A 17,984-nucleotide genomic window follows, 5' to 3' on the forward strand; every position below is an offset into this window, starting at 1 on the left:
AAGATTTACATAGGACAGAGTTCTTATAAAAACCATAACAAATAAAACTCAAGGCTTTTACAAAACATTGTTTATTTAGTTTATTAGGTCATATAGTTTTAACGATTGCATAATACAGGGGCGTAGCTAGGAATTTGACATCATTTGGGGGCCTGAAAGGGTGGGGGTTGACCTCTTTGGAAACCCCTGCATTTTGCGTAATATTTAATATTAATTTTAAAAAAACTCAAGTGGGGGCCCGTGGGGGGATTTTCAAATTCTCCCCCCTCCCCCCAGCCTAGCTACGCCACTGGCATAATATATAGAATAATAAAAACAATACAAGATACAGAATCGGAATTAGATGTGTTACGTCTTGTTTTATAATACTCCAGCTGACAATCGCATGGAATGGGCTGCTTGAGCCAGCCAGGAAAACCAATGACTTAGCAGAATTTAAGCCATTTGGTTAACATGCATGACTAGATTGACCCAGGAACACGCGTAGGATGTAATCATTTTTCTTTTTTGAAGTAACGTCTGTATTTTATAAGATAAGATAACTGACATATCGTACCATTTGTTTTTTTTTTCTCTCTCTAGCCTGGGAGCTGGTGAAGACATTGAGAGCTAAAGCTCCTGACGCAGTCATGTTTGACAAAAAGTATGATAAACTTTCGTGCGCTTACACGAACAGGAGTCATTGACTCATATAACGTTTGCTTTTATTAAAACGATTTACACAATTATTCGTAACATTTACTGCTTTAAGATTTACACAATTATTCGTAACATTTACTGCTTTAAGATTTACACAATTATTCGTAACATTTACTGCTTTAAGATTTACACAATTATTCGTAACATTTACTGCTTTAAGATTTACACAATTATTCGTAACATTTACTGCTTTAAGATTTACACAATTATTCGTAACATTTACTGCTTTAAGATTTACACAATTATTCGTAACATTTACTGCTTTAAGATTTACACAATTATTCGTAACATTTACTGTTTTAAGATTTACACAATTATTCGGAACATTTACTGCTTTAAGATTTACCAGTGGCGTAGCTATGGATTTGGGGGCCCGGGGGCTTGGCCTCTTTAGAGGCTCCTGCATTTTGACATTTGGCATCATGACATTATACCTTTACCTTTACCTATTCCTTAGTCTGTTGAACCGTTGGGGCACCAAGCAAGACTCGTCGACCGTCTTTCTCCATTCCTCCCTGTCTTTTCCCTTGTTTAGAACCTCTTTCAATTGTCCATTCTTTTATGTTGTCCTCCCATCGCTTTCTCTGTCTGCCTCTTCTTCTTTTTCCTGGTACTGTTCCCTGAAGGAAAGTCTTTGGTGGGTCCCGAAGATCTTGTAATATGGCCATAGATTTAAAGCTTGCGTTTTTTTTTTACGATAGTTAGCAGGTCATCATGGGGTACGATCACTGCAGTGACCCTGTCTCTAATCTCTCGGTTTGTGATGCGGTCTTTGAACGTGATACCTAGAATCCTTCTGTAGCATCTCAATTCCATTGCTAGGATCCTCCTCTCGAGCTCTGCAGTCAGCGTCCAAGACTCACAAGCATATAAAAAATGTGGCCATGACCAGGGAGTGCATCAGTCTGATTTTGGTGCCGAGGGCTAAGCCCATATCTTTCCATATTGTTTTAAGTTTTGAAAAGGGCTGCTGTGGACTGTGCTATTCGGGGCAAAAGTTCGGGTTTCGTTCCCTCATCTGAGACAATAGCTCCGAGGTATTTGAAGCTACTGGCACTAGTCAGCTTTTCACCTCCAATACTGATGCCCCTTTTAGAGCCATGTTGGAAAAGACATGAGATAATGTACTTACTAAATATATAAGTCTGATGTGTCTAATACATGCAACATGGTCACTAATTTTCACAACGACATGAAAAATTCTGACACTTATTTGGGGGCCCAAGTGGGGGGGGCGGAGGGATTTTCAACTTTGGAACCCCCTCCCCCACCCTAGCTACGCCACTGACATTTACAGTCGTATGACACTTTCTATGCTAGCATAATAACTTGTTACATTTACAACATTTCGTCTTATAACATTTTATCTCCTATAACATTTTCTTCTATAGCATTTTCTGTTATAACATTCACTTTCATAGAAGCAGAGGGGGATCCACTGAGGATTGTTCCTAACATTTCATTTCAGTCTCTTAAATAACATCAGCATGTTATCCAGTGATCCGCTGGAAATGTATCCAACAATCAATTTAGTATGGGCTCGATTCGATAAGTATTTTGAACAGGTTTGTAACTTCATTCAATACGGATTCGATATTTATTATGGATTCGATATTTGTTATAGCTTCGATATTTATTATTGAGTCGATATTTATTGATGAATCGATATTTATTATACATTCGATATTTTTACGGATTTGATATTTCTTATGGATTCAATATTTCTTATAGATTCGATATTTATTATGGATTCGGTATTTATTATGGAAGCTTCATCTCTTATTTCGAAGGCTTCTCTTGCTACAAAGAATATATCTATATGTTGATTACTTGGTATGGCATTTGGCACCCATTATCGATCTTTATTAAGACAACTTTTGTAGAAAAAAAATAAATGTATCCCAAAGGTCAAGTGCATTATTAAGATAATGTTTTAAGAAGGTCACGTGTATTATGAAGGTGTATTTAGAAGGTCACATATACTATGAAGGTCGCATAGATTTATAAGGTCACATGCATTCTTAAGGTCATATGTATTTGAAAGTTCACATATTGTATATGTGCATATATGCCTGGTCATGCGGTTTGTGCGCTGGACTGTCGTTTGGATTTATCGATAGTCCCGGGTTCAAACCCTGCCCGCTCTCATCCCCCGTCGTCCTGCGGGAGGTTTGGACTAGGAAGTAAACTATCTTCAACTCTGAAGGAACATCCGAAACATGTAAAACATTTTACAAACAAACATTTTATGATAGTCGCATAAATTTAGATGGTCACTTATATTGTAAAGGTCATAATGATTTAGAAGGTCACGTGAATTATGAAGGCCAAAAAAATATTCCAAATGCCACATGTATTATTAAGGTCCCAAGTATTTGGAAGGTTGAATGTTTTATAAAGTTCATATGTATTATGAAGGTCACATGTATTATGAAGGCCAAGGTCATATGTATACCAAAATTCACGTGCATTTCAAAAGCCTAAATTTCTTTAAAGGCTACATTGATTACAAAGACAAATTGTTAAAAAATAATTGTCATTGATAGTTTTTTTTTCTCAGAAAGTAGGCCTATATTTCCTCACTAATTCCAAGTTTTAGGTGAAAGTGTATGCATGCTATGCCTGTATGTACATTTTACCCATATCATCTTTTAAAATTAAATCTATCGAGAGCTTGAAAGACTCTAACTCTTCATTTCAAAATAAAATAAAAATAAAATCTCTCGCAAAAATTCCTAGGTGTTATAATAATTGAAAAACTGTCATGGAATCCACATATTGATGAAACTAAAAAAAAAATCAAACAAAGCATTAGGGTTTATTAAAAGAAATTTCTATAAATCAAATAAGAACATAAAACTAAAATGTTATTTAACCTTGGTTAGGCCAATAATAGAATACGCATCCTCCGTTTGAGATCCCTCAACTCATGAAAACATTAAGAAACTGGAACAGACACAAAATAGAGCAGTGAGATTCATAACAAACGAATATTCACATTTGACTAGAGTAAAATCACTAAAATTAGAAAGCCTTCAGGACAGAAGACTCAAAAGAAAAGTAGCAATTATGCAATCAAAACACTGAACCATAATCTTCAAATACAAAAACAAAATTTAATAAAATACTCTGATAGACACAAAGATAAAGGCACATTCCTCGTCCCATATGCTAGGACAAATTTGTACAAATACTCCTTCTTCCCTAGTGCTATTAGAGCATGGAACTGGTTGCCTGAGCTAGCCAGGAAAACCAGTGACTTGACAGAATTTAAGTCATTGGTTAATATGCATGACGCGTAGGACGTAATCATCTTCTTTTTTGAAGTAACGTCTGTATTATATAAGATAAGATAAGACAACACAATATGATTATAAAGGGAAGTAATGCTTCATCATTTTATTGCTAATTCTTTTCATTTTGCAGGTTATTTCCCTTCTTTTTAACGCCGACATCATGAGAGACTACTACAGACAAGCTCTGGTTGAGTTTAAAGAGGACAATGTCCAGTACATTGAGTTGAGAGCGATATTAAGCGGGGTCAGTTAGATTTGCTCTAAAACTTAAATTTATTAGGACCTGCTTTTAAACCCAATTCACTTCATTTTTAAATACGTATATATTCGAGAGATTACACGCTAATTAGACATGATTATATTAACCCTTTGTCGACGTGTCTTACAGAGAATATCTCTTGTACCTTAATGCTGTTCTGATGTCTTCATCTATTTCTGCAATAATTATTTTTTTATCGTCATTAGCCCTGATACTGGTGACATCGTCCTCTGGTCTTTCTTCTTCTGTTGACACCGTTCTCTTGTCATATATGGCTCTTTTTTGTCTCGGAAGGTAATGGATGCGCCGAGATGAGTCGCTGGTTTTGGTTTCGTTTTGAGACGGGGCAGAATCTGGTGTGGCTAATCAAGCCGATTCTGGAGCGGCAGACTTTGCCACAATTCGTGTATGTGTAATAATGCATCTGTTTCAGGGCTAGCTGACAGGGCAGCTTTCTTTTTTTCCCCTCTTGATTAAGGTCGCTTCGTTTCTTTTGCTCTCGGCGAGGATCGTCCCAGCACGCACAGTCTGTCTCCATGCACTCCGGTCTTTGGCTATTTCTCCCCACATACTTTCGTTGATGTCATTGGCTCTCATGTCTCGCTTGCAGACATCTCTATAGGTTAGTCTTGGGCGTCCCTTGGGTCTGACTCAATCAACAAGCTGGTCTTAACGTCTTCTTATATTGACGTCGTTTTCTGGTGTTCACTTCTACTTGTTTTGTTGTGTTAACATCATCTGTTTAATAGTCTTCTTGAATTCTTTATCAGAGATTGCACGGAGATGTCGACACTGACAAGTATCGTAGAGCTACAAACCTCTGAAGATGTCACATCATTGTTCCCTTTTTTTATTTAATGTTTGTCTGTTGATGTTTCTTTAGTGCACTGTTTGTCTGTTGATGTTTCTCTAGTGCACTGTTTTGTCTGTTGATGTTTCTCTACTGCACTGTTTGTCTGTTGATGTTTCTCTATTGCACTGTTTGTCTGTTGATGTTTCTCTATTGCACTGTTTGTCTGTTGATGTTTCTCTATTGCACTGTTTGTCTGTTGATGTTTCTTTAGTGCACTGTTTTGTCTGTTGATGTTTCTCTATTGCACTGTTTGTCTGTTGATGTTTCTCTACTGCACTGTTTGTTTGTTGATGTTTCTCTACTGCACTGTTTGTCTGTTGATGTTTCTCTATTGCACTGTTTGTCTGTTGATGTTTCTCTACTGCACTGTTTGTCTGTTGATGTTTCTCTATTGCACTGTTTGTCTGTTGATGTTTCTCTACTGCACTGTTTGTCTGTTGATGTTTCTCTACTGCACTGTTTTGTCTGTTGATGTTTCTCTATTGCACTGTTTGTCTATTGATGTTTCTCTAGTGCACTGTTTGTCTGTTGATGTTTCTCTAGTGCACTGTTTTGTCTGTTGATGTTTCTCTAGTGCACTGTTTTGTCTGTTGATGTTTCTCTATTGCACTGTTTGTCTGTTGATGTTTCTCTACTGCACTGTTTGTCTGTTGATGTTTCTCTACTGCACTGTTTTGTCTGTTGATGTTTCTCTATTGCACTGTTTGTCTGTTGATGTTTCTTTAGTGCACTGTTTGTCTGTTGATGTTTCTCTATTGCACAGTTTATCTGTTGATGTTTCTCTATTGCACTGTTTGTCTGTTGATGTTTCTTTAGTGCACTGTTTGTCTGTTGATGTTTCTCTACTGCACTGTTTGTCTGTTGATGTTTCTCTATTGCACTGTTTGTCTGTTGATGTTTCTCTAGTGCACTGTTTGTCTATTGGTGTTTCTCTATTGCACTGTTTGTCTGTTGATGTTTCTCTACTGCACTGTTTGTCTGTTGATGTTTCTCTACTGCACTGTTTTGTCTGTTGATGTTTCTCTACTGCACTGTTTTGTCTGTTGATGTTTCTCTACTGCACTGTTTGTCTGTTGATGTTTCTCTACTGCACTGTTTTGTCTGTTGATGTTTCTCTACTGCACTGTTTGTCTATTGATGTTTCTCTACTGCACTGTTTGTCTATTGATGTTTCTCTACTGCACTGTTTTGTCTGTTGATGTTTCTCTACTGACTGTTAGTTTTGTCTGTTGATGTTTCTCTACTGCACTGTTTGTCTGTTGATGTTTCTCTATTGCACTGTTTGTCTGTTGATGTTTCTCTACTGCACTGTTTGTCTGTTGATGTTTCTCTATTGCACTGTTTTTCTGTTGATGTTTCTCTATTGCACTGTTTGTCTGTTGATGTTTCTCTACTGCACTGTTTGTCTGTTGATGTTTCTCTAGTGCACTGTTTTGTCTGTTGATGTTTCTCTAGTGCACTGTTTTGTCTGTTGATGTTTCTCTATTGCACTGTTTGTCTGTTGATGTTTCTCTACTGCACTGTTTGTCTATTGATGTTTCTCTACTGCACTGTTTGTCTGTTGATGTTTCTCTATTGCACTGTTTGTCTGTTGATGTTTCTCTACTGCACTGTTTGTCTGTTGATGTTTCTCTACTGCACTGTTTGTCTGTTGATGTTTCTCTACTGCACTGTTTTGTCTGTTGATGTTTCTCTATTGCACTGTTTGTCTGTTGATGTTTCTCTACTGCACTGTTTGTCTGTTGATGTTTCTCTACTGCACTGTTTTGTCTGTTGATGTTTCTCTATTGCACTGTTTTTCTGTTGATGTTTCTCTATTGCACTGTTTGTCTGTTGATGTTTCTCTACTGCACTGTTTTGTCTGTTAATGTTTCTCTATTGCACTGTTTGTCTATTGATGTTTCTCTAGTGCACTGTTTGTCTGTTGATGTTTCTCTAGTGCACTGTTTTGTCTGTTGATGTTTCTCTAGTGCACTGTTTTGTCTGTTGATGTTTCTCTATTGCACTGTTTGTCTGTTGATGTTTCTCTACAGCACTGTTTGTCTGTTGATGTTTCTCTATTGCACTGTTTGTCTGTTGATGTTTCTCTACTGCACTGTTTGTCTGTTGATGTTTCTCTACTGCACTGTTTGTCTGTTGATGTTTCTCTACTGCACTGTTTTGTCTGTTGATGTTTCTCTATTGCACTGTTTGTCTGTTGATGTTTCTCTATTGCACTGTTTGTCTGTTGGTGTTTCTCTACTGCACTGTTTGTCTGTTGATGTTTCTCTACTGCACTGTTTGTCTGTTGATGTTTCTCTAGTGCACTGTTTTGTCTGTTGATGTTTCTCTATTGCACTGTTTGTCTGTTGATGTTTCTCTACTGCACTGTTTGTCTGTTGATGTTTCTCTATTGCACTGTTTGTCTGTTGATGTTTCTCTACTGCACTGTTTTGTCTGTTGATGTTTCTCTACTGCACTGTTTGTCTGTTGATGTTTCTCTATTGCACTGTTTGTCTGTTGATGTTTCTCTACTGCACTGTTTTGTCTGTTGATGTTTCTCTATTGCACTGTTTGTCTGTTGATGTTTCTCTACTGCACTGTTTGTCTATTGATGTTTCTCTATTGCACTGTTTGTCTATTGATGTTTCTCTACTGCACTGTTTTGTCTGTTGATGTTTCTCTACTGCACTGTTTGTCTGTTGATGTTTCTCTATTGCACTGTTTGTCTTTTGATGTTTCTCTACTGCACTGTTTGTCTGTTGATGTTTCTCTATTGCACTGTTTTTTCTGTTGATGTTTCTCTATTGCACTGTTTGTCTGTTGATGTTTCTCTACTGCACTGTTTTGTCTGTTGATGTTTCTCTATTGCACTGTTTGTCTGTTGATGTTTCTCTAGTGCACTGTTTGTCTGTTGATGTTTCTCTAGTGCACTATTTTGTCTGTTGATGTTTCTCTAGTGCACTGTTTTGTCTGTTGATGTTTCTCTATTGCACTGTTTGTCTGTTGATGTTTCTCTAGTGCACTGTTTGTCTGTTGATGTTTCTCTAGTGCACTGTTTGTCTGTTGATGTTTCTCTACTGCACTGTTTGTCTGTTGATGTTTCTCTACTACACTGTTTTGTCTGTTGATGTTTCTATATTGCACTGTTTGTCTATTGATGTTTCTCTACTGCACTGTTTGTCTATTGATGTTTCTCTACTGCACTGTTTGTCTGTTGATGTTTCTCTATTGCACTGTTTTGTCTGTTGATGTTTCTCTACTGCACTGTTTGTCTATTGATGTTTCTCTACTGCACTGTTTGTCTATTGATGTTTCTCTACTGCACTGTTTGTCTGTTGATGTTTCTCTATTGCACAGTTTATCTGTTGATGTTTCTATATTGCACTGTTTGTCTGTTGATGTTTCTATATTGCACTGTTTGTCTATTGATGTTTCTCCATAGCACTGTTTGTTTGTTGATGTTTCTCTATTGCACAGTTTATCTGTTGATGTTTCTCTATGTTTCTCTATTGCACTGTTTGTCTGTTGATGTTTGTCTATTGCACTGTTTGTCTATTGATGTTTCTCTACTGCACTGTTTGTCTGTTGATGTTTCTATATTGCACTGTTTGTCTGTTGATGTTTCTATATTGCACTGTTTGTCTATTGATGTTTCTCTACTGCACTGTTTGTCTATTGATGTTTCTCTATTGCACTGTTTGTCTGTTGATGTTTCTCTAGTTTACAGTGCTCAGCGGTACGACTCACGATGCCGAGTTTGGACTTAACATCTACAAACAAGTCACGGAGGAGTTTGTCCGAGAGAATCCGGACTTTTTGGGAGCAAAGATAATAATGTCCGGACTGAGGTAATATTATGGGGACAAATAGAATAATGAAGACAACTAGAACGTTGTATCAAAAAGAACAATGGGGACAAAAAGAACAATGGGGACAAATAGAACAATGAAGACAAATAGAACAATGAAGACAAATAGAACATTCTATCAAATAGAACGGTGAGGACAAATAGAACAATGAGAACAAATAAAATATTGTGTCGAATAGAACAATGTTAACAAATAGAACATTGTATCCAATAGAACAATGGGGACTCGTAGAACCTTGGAGACAAATAGAACATAACTGTGGAAATAAATAGAACAAAGAGGACACACAATTAGAACTAAGGCGTTCAACAGAATACTGGAGAAATAGAACAATATGAACAAATGGAACCAATACACGTACAGACATTAGCCAACCTAAGAAAGACACAAGAAAAACAAAGGAGGTAACTCCAGTTTGTTTTGTTTCCTTCAGATTTTTTGAGTCCAGCGCTATAAAAGAGAGCGTGAAAGTCGCCAAGACTCTACGTCAGAAGTACCCGCACTTTTTTGCTGGCTATGATCTGGTGGGGCAAGAAGACCCGAACAACCCTCTGACCTTTTACAGTGCTACCCTCCGCCAGGCCAGCAAGGAGCTACCGTACTATTTCCATGCGGCCGAAACAAGTAAATACACACCTGGTTTGGTCAATTGTTTGCTTGCTTGGATTTGTGTTTGTTTATCTAGGTTTTCTGCTTGTTTGTGTGAGTGTTTGTTTGTTTGTTTTATTGACTAGTTTGTTTCATTTTGTCGAGAGGCTGCTGCCTGGTTTGGTCGGTCTATCAATCTAAAAATAAAACGGAGGTCATGCTTCAGAAGTCCCTGAAAGGAACCAACGCAGCTCTACAAATCAATGTGAATAAGATAAGATAGGATAAGATAACTTTTAATGATCCAATAAAATGCAAATTCGGTTTGACTACAATTGACAACCTCAGCGTAACTACTGTACAATAACAATATAGATGCACGATATAGATGCACATAGGAACGACATTCACACACGAAAAACACATACACAAAACCAGCGCTTTATAAATAGACTTCTCTGTACTTCTCGATGACGACGGAATGTTAATTTTTAATGATGGTAATCCAGGGTCTATTATTACTGAATGTTTTAATTTTCTTCTTTGGTACAATCATGTTTTTACAGAACTCTATGTACGAATTAACAGTTGTGGTAAGTTTATCTGTCTGGGCAGTTGTTTACAAACATGCCCCAATCTGTTAGCTCCAGACAACTTTTGTAGTTGTAAAACAGCGTCGTCAGACCGTGACTGGATGGACTGTACTTCGGGTTTTGTTGTTTTTAAAACCGGTTTGTACGTGGGTGTAAGATGGATCATTGTGTGGTCCGACTCTCCGAGGGGAAATAACGATCGAGATATGTAGGCCATTTTTATGTTGCTATAACACATGTCCAAGGTTTTATCATGCCTTGTAGGACAATCAACATATTGACTCTATGTTGGCAAGTGTTGAGCTAACGAAAGATGATTGAAATCTCCAATAACTGGTCGGACAGCATCAGAACTTCTGCTATCTAGATTTATATAATGTCTAGTATGTTTTGTTGCTTTCTCTGTGTTTGTTATGGGTGGTATATGCACAAGTATGACTTACAATGGTGTAAACTCTCTAGCAGGTAGTATAGCCTGAGATTGTTACATAGTAGTTCAATATCGGTCGTACACACTTTACTTTTTATTGAAATATTGTTGACACAACAGTACTGTTTATTGACATAAATGGCCAGTCCTCTTGTTTTGCCACTATCTGTTGTTCTGTCTGATCTGTACAAAAGAAATGGCCACCACCTTAACGTAGTCGACTACTTCAAGTACATGGGCTGCACAGTGTACAACGATGCGGCCCTGTCGCTAAGGCCTACAGCGCTTTTGATTGCTTCAGTTGAGACTATGGCGGAATAGGTCTCCTACTAACAAAGATCAATGTTTGTGAAGCAGCTGTTCTAAGGAGCTGGGTGATCTCTAGAAGGCGCCTAAGGCTCCTCAAATGCTTCCATTAAAGATGCCCTTGCTCTATAATGGGCATACAAATAACTATGTTCAGATTGAGGTTAATGTTGAAAGTACATAGAAACATTACTTACCATTTAAACGCAGCCCTGGGTCGGACACTTATCCCGCATGGGAGACAACCGCATGCCAAAAGAGAAAATTTTTGTAGCGAGCTTCAAGGAGGGCAGGGGAGCCCGCCGGAATTGCGGTAAAGATAAGTTTCTCACTTTCAGACCATGCGGTCTATAAGGCAGATAATGCTACCGTCATCTGTTTCTTTGGCCAACGACTAACGAGGGTGTCATATGGCCTGCAGAACAACCAGCTTTACTTTCCCGCAGCTAAAGTCAGGAACCTATTAGAGTTGAGTGAGCTCAGAGGCGCCCTAAAAAATCCCAAAGTTCAAAATCCCAGTCTTCACCAGGATTCGAACTCCGGACCCCGGTTCGGATGCCAAGCGCTATACCGCTCAGCCACTGCGCCTCGAGTGATATACGATGCTTTTTAAATTAGTCCATTTAGTCTATGTCTTTATGCCAGTGAAGTATTACCATACCAGCAGGTGGTGGCAAAGTTAATAAGACCACTGATGGTTGCTGTATAGAAAAGTTGAAGTATTGTTATTATCAACTCATTTGTGTTACTCCAATATCTGCCTTCATGTTGACTCTATGTATATTTATAACTAAAGATTTAAGTCAATTTTGTTTCAAAGGAAGCTTGTTCAAGTTTAGTTCACTAAGACTCTAATACGCCTAAATCGGTTTATTTGCACTAGATGTTGAGGGGGGGGGGCTACAAATCAACGACCGAGCACTTTTGTTTCTGTTCTAGATTGGCAGGAAACTGACGTGGACTATAACCTGGTGGACGCCCTACTTCTGAACACCAGACGAATAGGTCACGGCTATGGCATCTCCAAACACCCGAAACTGATGGAAATAATCCGAGAACGAAAGATCGCTGTAGAGGTTAGCCCGATATCCAATCAAGTGAGTGTACTCATTATTGTAATCTAGTGTTCGTTAATTATGTTTCTTTTGTGTGCGCGTAGAAAACGTTTTGGGGCTTTCTTATTGAATATTCCAACATTTCTTTATTGGGCATGTGATGTCCATCTCATTTCTATGGCCGAGTTTCATGCGGTCTGCACAATGGCTCTACTTTCTCCAATAAATGTCATGTTACCTATCAGAGTTGCGCGGATTACCAGAATTCAAGACCCCGGTTTTTGCCTGGATTCGAACTCGGGAGTCCCTCGGTTCGGAACCCAAGCACTTTACCACTCATCAACCGCGATCCCTAAAGTTCTGGTGGACAATCCTTTTTTTTTTTTCAACTCTCACAGAAGTGCCAAGATGTGTTTAGAGCACATATTTATTTTGCTTCTTTTCGTATAGTAAATAATTTTATAATAATAATAAGGCTTGTCTTCGAGTCCGAAGATTAGTGAGGAATGCAGTATTTCCCGTGGATGCGCAGCCCTAGCTGTAACCTACATGTTTTGCCACAAACAGGGCAAGCATAACCATTGTCCGCAGGTGGTCGATTTAGATTTTCTTTTCGGCGTGTGATGAAACTAGTCTTATAGTCTTTGGCTGCCTGAAGGTGTTATTGTTCTTTTTACACATTTGCGTTCTCGAAGCTACGAGTTTCTGCTCAGTAGTATAAATTAATAAAAGGGAAATAATTATTTTCCGGTAGCTACTTACTTGAACTTCGGTTTCAAAATGTATATATAGTAGAGACGAACTTGTTTCGGGGTACGTAACCAGCCTGTTCAGTTCATAAGTATCAAACTTCATGTTAAGTCTACTTTGTGAATATATAATTAAACTTGGATTACAATATTTCAATCGCAAAGAAGAATTCTGTTGTTTTTTTTTCCACCTAAAGATGGATTATAGGCATCGGGTCATCCTAGTTAGAGTTTGACAATAAAAAAGGCCTCTATACCACCCAACGTTGTCTAAGATGTCTCAGATAACACATGCACTATGTCTCAGATAACACATGCACTATGTCTCAGATAACACATGCACTATGTCTCAGCTAACACATGCAATATGTCTCAGCTAACACATGCATTATGTCTTACCTGAAATACCTAATGTCTCACATTACACTTGCACTCTAATGGGTAAAAGACACTAGATGGGTGGTTGGTCGTTGTGATGGCCACACGGCACCCTCTGTAACCGTCGGCCAGAGAATCAGATGACCTTTAGATGATGTGCCCTATAGACCACTAAGTCTGCCAACCTTTACCTTATGTCGTACCATTTTACTTGTAGTGTGTCTGACATAAGTCGTGTAAAAACTAAAAACGCTCTATCCTAAACAGGCACTATGTCTTATGCTAAATATACATTATGCCATAGTAATGAAAGGGCTATCTATCCACTTCTCCTCAGCTCTTGGGCCTTGTGAGTGACCTGAGGAACCACCCCATGGCTTCTCTTATGGCCAGCGGCTACCCTGTGGTCATCAGCTCCGACGATCCTGGGACCTGGGAGGCGGCGCCGCTGTCGCACGATTTTTTCATGGCCTTTATGAACCTAGCCGGCAAAGAAACTGGATTAGCCTTCCTCAAGCAGCTGGCGTTGAATTCTTTTGAGTATGTATCCATCCCCAACCCACAAACACACAAAACATACTCATAATCAAATACAACAAATATACGAAATTACCGTAACATACATACACCTAAAAAAAGTAGCCATTTGTAAGTAAGGACGCGTGTATGGGGTTTTGGAGTGCACAGGCAAATCCTTGTCTGACTTGTTAAGGACATAAGATTGAAATAGATGATCTGAATCTGTCGATGTCCCAAACACAAACAAGATATATGTGACAGATTGCCCATCGATGCACCGAACAAGAAGACATCAGAATGACCTAAACTAGAACGTTTTTAAAGCTCATCTTTTCTGTTACAAACATTTAAAAAAAATCGCCAGGGCGATTAACATCCCTAAGAAGACTCTCGTTGCCTATATCTTAAAAATCTTTTGCAGGACACCTTAAAAAGAAAATCGTTTTACTCCCATGTAACAAGAAACTAAAGTTTCTAACCCGCTAGCAGCTTTATGCAAGTTTATATATATATATATATATATAAATTCGTATTCGTAAAATAAAGAAAGCTGAAATTAAAGATACATTTGTCTATTTGAGGGCATATGCCCAAACGCTATGCCCACACCTGGAGCCTGCTGGGAAGTATGTTTATAAGACTGGGGCCACTCTGTCCTTCAATATCCCAAAACAGAGAATGCCAGAGATGGGCTGTAAGTAATTGATAGATACGAAGGTTTCTTTGTTTTAGCTAAAAGCTAGTGCTGATTGTTATTTCTATTTGCAGATACAGTGCAATGAACCGTAGCGAGAAGTCCAGGGCCAAACTATTATGGACGTCAAAGTGGAACAGCTTCATTTTGGAAACAGGTAAGAATAGTAAAACAGTAGATAACAATACAGGTAAGAATAGGAAAACAGTAGAAAACAATACAGGTAAGAATAGTAAAACAGTAGAAAACAATACAGGTAAGAATAGTAAAACAGTAGAAAACAATACAAGTAAGAATAGTAAAACAGTAGAAAACAATACAGGTAAGAATAGTAAAACAGTAGAAAACAATACAGGTAAGAATAGTAAAACAGTAGAAAACAATACAGGTAAGAATAGTAAAACAGTAGAAAACAATACAGGTAAGAATAGTAAAACAGTAGAAAACAATACAGGTAAGAATAGTAAAACAGTAGAAAACAATACAGGTAAGAATAGTAAAACAGTAGAAAACAATACAGGTAAGAATAGGAAAACAGTAAAAAACAATACAGGTAAGAATAAGAAAACAGTAGAAAACAATACAGGTAAGAATAGTAAAACAGTAGAAAACAATACATGTAAGAATAGAAAAACAGTAGAAAACAATACAGGTAAGAATAGGAAAACAGTAGAAAACAATACAGGTAAGAATAGGAAAACAGTAGAAAACAATACAGGTAAGAATAGTAAAACAGTAGAAAACAATACATGTAAGAATAGAAAAACAGTAGAAAACAATACAGGTAAGAATAGTAAAACAGTAGAAAACAATACAGGTAAGAATAGGAAAACAGTAAAAAACAATACAGGTAAGAATAAGAAAACAGTAGAAAACAATACAGGTAAGAATAGTAAAACAGTAGAAAACAATACATGTAAGAATAGAAAAACAGTAGAAAACAATACAGGTAAGAATAGGAAAACAGTAGAAAACAATACAGGTAAGAATAGGAAAACAGTAAAAAAAAAACAATACAGGTAAGAATAAGAAAACAGTAAAAAAACAATACAGGTAAGAATAGTAAAACAGTAGAAAACAATACAGGTAAGAATAGGAAAACAGTAGAAAACAATACAGGTAAGAATAGGAAAACAGTAAAAAAACAATACAGGTAAGAATAAGAAAACAGTAGAAAACAATACAGGTAAGAATACGCTCATTCCTGGGATAGTGGTAAGGTTAATGTCGACGGTATGGAAGTATATTATTCAAGTTAGGAACTTGGAAACATTTGAAAACATACCAGGTGGTAATTTTGATTCCTAACTTTTTGCTTGTTTACTAGTGCCTAGAAATTAAATTGCCTGTTTCTGTGAGGGACAAATACGACAGTTTTGTCTCGTAAATTCAATCTTTTGCTTTTTTTTGTTTCAAATTGATACAGGTATAAAACTGATACGTGTAAGATATTTTAATAACGCGTATCAAAGGTATCAACTCCCTTTGTTAGTATAAATAATGTGGATGAGATCTGATGTCACGACAACAGAATACTATTTAATAATTATTTTAAAAATTAATAATTATTGTAATATTGACAATTATAATAATAATAAGTCAGCTGATCGAGCAAAGAATGACAAGATGTCCAGCTTTGTAGAACTCTGCTTATCTAGGTCACCATAACCATTTAGTGAAACGAATCCATCAGCATCTGGCCTTGACACATGATCTTATGGTGACCTATATCTACACGACACTTACCGTAGGAAGTTCTTGAGTCAATCCACTAGTTACTACACTGGTTAGACCTGTGCTGACAGAGAAGGATTTTAATCTATTTTTTTTTTTGACAAACAAGAAATATACCATACACCATTAAAAAAATATCAGCATACAGAAAAGGCAATACTTTGCTGGCTAACAATACCAAAACCTTAATCTACCAGACGGATGTATGCAAACGCGACATGAAGCTCTTCAAAATCAACACTGGCAGCTGGAAAGAGCTGGCACTGGACAGATCCACATGGTGAGAGAGAGCATAAAGGTAGGGTTGCAGATGTCATACTCAACAGAAACAGAAAGAAGGGTGAAAATACAACGGCGCCTGAATATTACATATGCCCAACCTGCGATCGCAGCTGTGTATCAAGGATTGGCCTCTTTAGTCACACAAGAAGTTGCAAAGGGAAAAGATCGTCTCTCGAGACGTAAAATACCACAGAATCTACCAGACATGTGTGATGAGCGCTTAGATGTACGGAAATGAAACATGGTCAACCTACTCCGGGCAGGAAAAAAAGCTAAATATCTTCCAGCTTCGATGCCTAAGGCGGTTCTTTAAAATAAGGTGGCAAGATAAGATAACCAATGAGGAAGTGATGCGAAGAGCAGGTTGCCAGGACATCCGCTCTGTTATCTACAGCAGACGCCTTGGCTGGCTTGGCCACGTTCATAGAATGCCAGAAGGTCGACTTCCACAACACTTTCTGTACGGCGATCTAATAGAAGGCAGGAGAGCCGCTGGTCGTCCACGTTTACGGTATACGGATGTATGTAAACGCGATATGAAGCTCTTCAAAATCGACACTGGCAGCTGGGAAAAAGTGGCACTGGATAGATACATGTGGAGAGCAAGCATAAAGGAATGGTCTCGGATTGCAGATGCCATACAAAACAATAGTAGAATTAAGGATGAAAATGCAACGGCACCTGGTGATTAATAATAATAATAATAATAATAATAATAATAATAAATGTGGGCGAGTCGATTGAACACATTATGGCAGGATGTCCAGCCCTATCAGAATCAGCCTACCTAGGTCGCCATAACCAAGTTGCAAAGTTAATACACCAACACCTGGCTTTGACGTACAAATTGATCAGTAAGGACACTCCCCCTTATTATAAATACTCTCCGCAAGAGGTTCTCGAGTCTACTGAACATCTGCTGTACTGGGATAGGCCTATTCTGACCGACAAAACGGTAGATTTCAATCGCCCGGATCTGCTGTTTATCGATAAACCAGAATGACTACTCGTTCATTTCTAACATAATAATAAAAATAATAATGATGATGATCTTTTTTTGTCCGTGTGGAAATTTGTCTTACAATTTGTGCATTACACCAAACAAAAAACATTATAACTATAAAAAACCAAAATGTTCATTCACACCAGACTCACTTATAATTTACATGTGAAAAGTTTATATTAGATAGTTTCTATTAAATGATTTGATTGCCAGGGAAAACAAAAGAGTGTTTGTGTCTGTTTGTCTTTGCTATCATTGTCTTGTATCTCTTGTGTGATAGTAAATTCACAAAATCCTGACCCAAAGGGGGATTCTTTATGATTATGCTCAACCTGTGACCGTGCTAGAGAATAATTATTAGTTCGTTTGTTTTTTTTTACACAATTATTATTATTATTATAAAAGAACGAGTATTCATTCTCTGGCGAAGCCAGGGTCGAGTTTCGTTAAAGGGAAACAAAATTCATCGTAGTCCTTTTATCAGTTTCCACTGAGGAATTTTCTGGTGATGTGGCAGGTCTGCAGAAGTACCGCCCTCTGACAGGCAACGAGAATGTTACTAGGAATGACATGGGCCTTGAAGGTATCTGTGAGGTCAGTTGTTATTATTTCCTCGGTTGATATAACAATGGGGTATATTGTTATTTTAGATAATTTCTATAAACGCCTAATCTCCAAGCCAAGGTTCTCATATT

The 17,984-nt window shown here is 37.6% G+C and overlaps 1 protein-coding gene across 7 annotated transcripts in view; it reads left to right on the top strand.

The window, feature by feature from the left end:
* Positions 1 to 17,984, top strand: part of LOC106073227 (adenosine deaminase AGSA-like) — a 46,674-nt gene that overhangs the window by 24,145 nt on the left and 4,545 nt on the right. For all 7 annotated transcript variants that reach the window (XM_056044731.1, XM_056044732.1, XM_056044725.1 and 4 more), the window contains 8 exons: positions 583 to 643; positions 2,168 to 2,264; positions 4,126 to 4,239; positions 8,810 to 8,937; positions 9,392 to 9,582; positions 11,815 to 11,972; positions 13,395 to 13,597; positions 14,345 to 14,427. In XM_056044731.1, the coding sequence (XP_055900706.1) occupies positions 583 to 643; positions 2,168 to 2,264; positions 4,126 to 4,239; positions 8,810 to 8,937; positions 9,392 to 9,582; positions 11,815 to 11,972; positions 13,395 to 13,597; positions 14,345 to 14,427 (1,035 nt within the window). The remainder of the gene's footprint in view (positions 1 to 582; positions 644 to 2,167; positions 2,265 to 4,125; positions 4,240 to 8,809; positions 8,938 to 9,391; positions 9,583 to 11,814; positions 11,973 to 13,394; positions 13,598 to 14,344; positions 14,428 to 17,984) is intronic.

This window comes from Biomphalaria glabrata, chromosome 10, assembly GCF_947242115.1.
Source record: "Biomphalaria glabrata chromosome 10, xgBioGlab47.1, whole genome shotgun sequence".
Lineage (NCBI taxonomy): Eukaryota > Metazoa > Mollusca > Gastropoda > Planorbidae > Biomphalaria > Biomphalaria glabrata.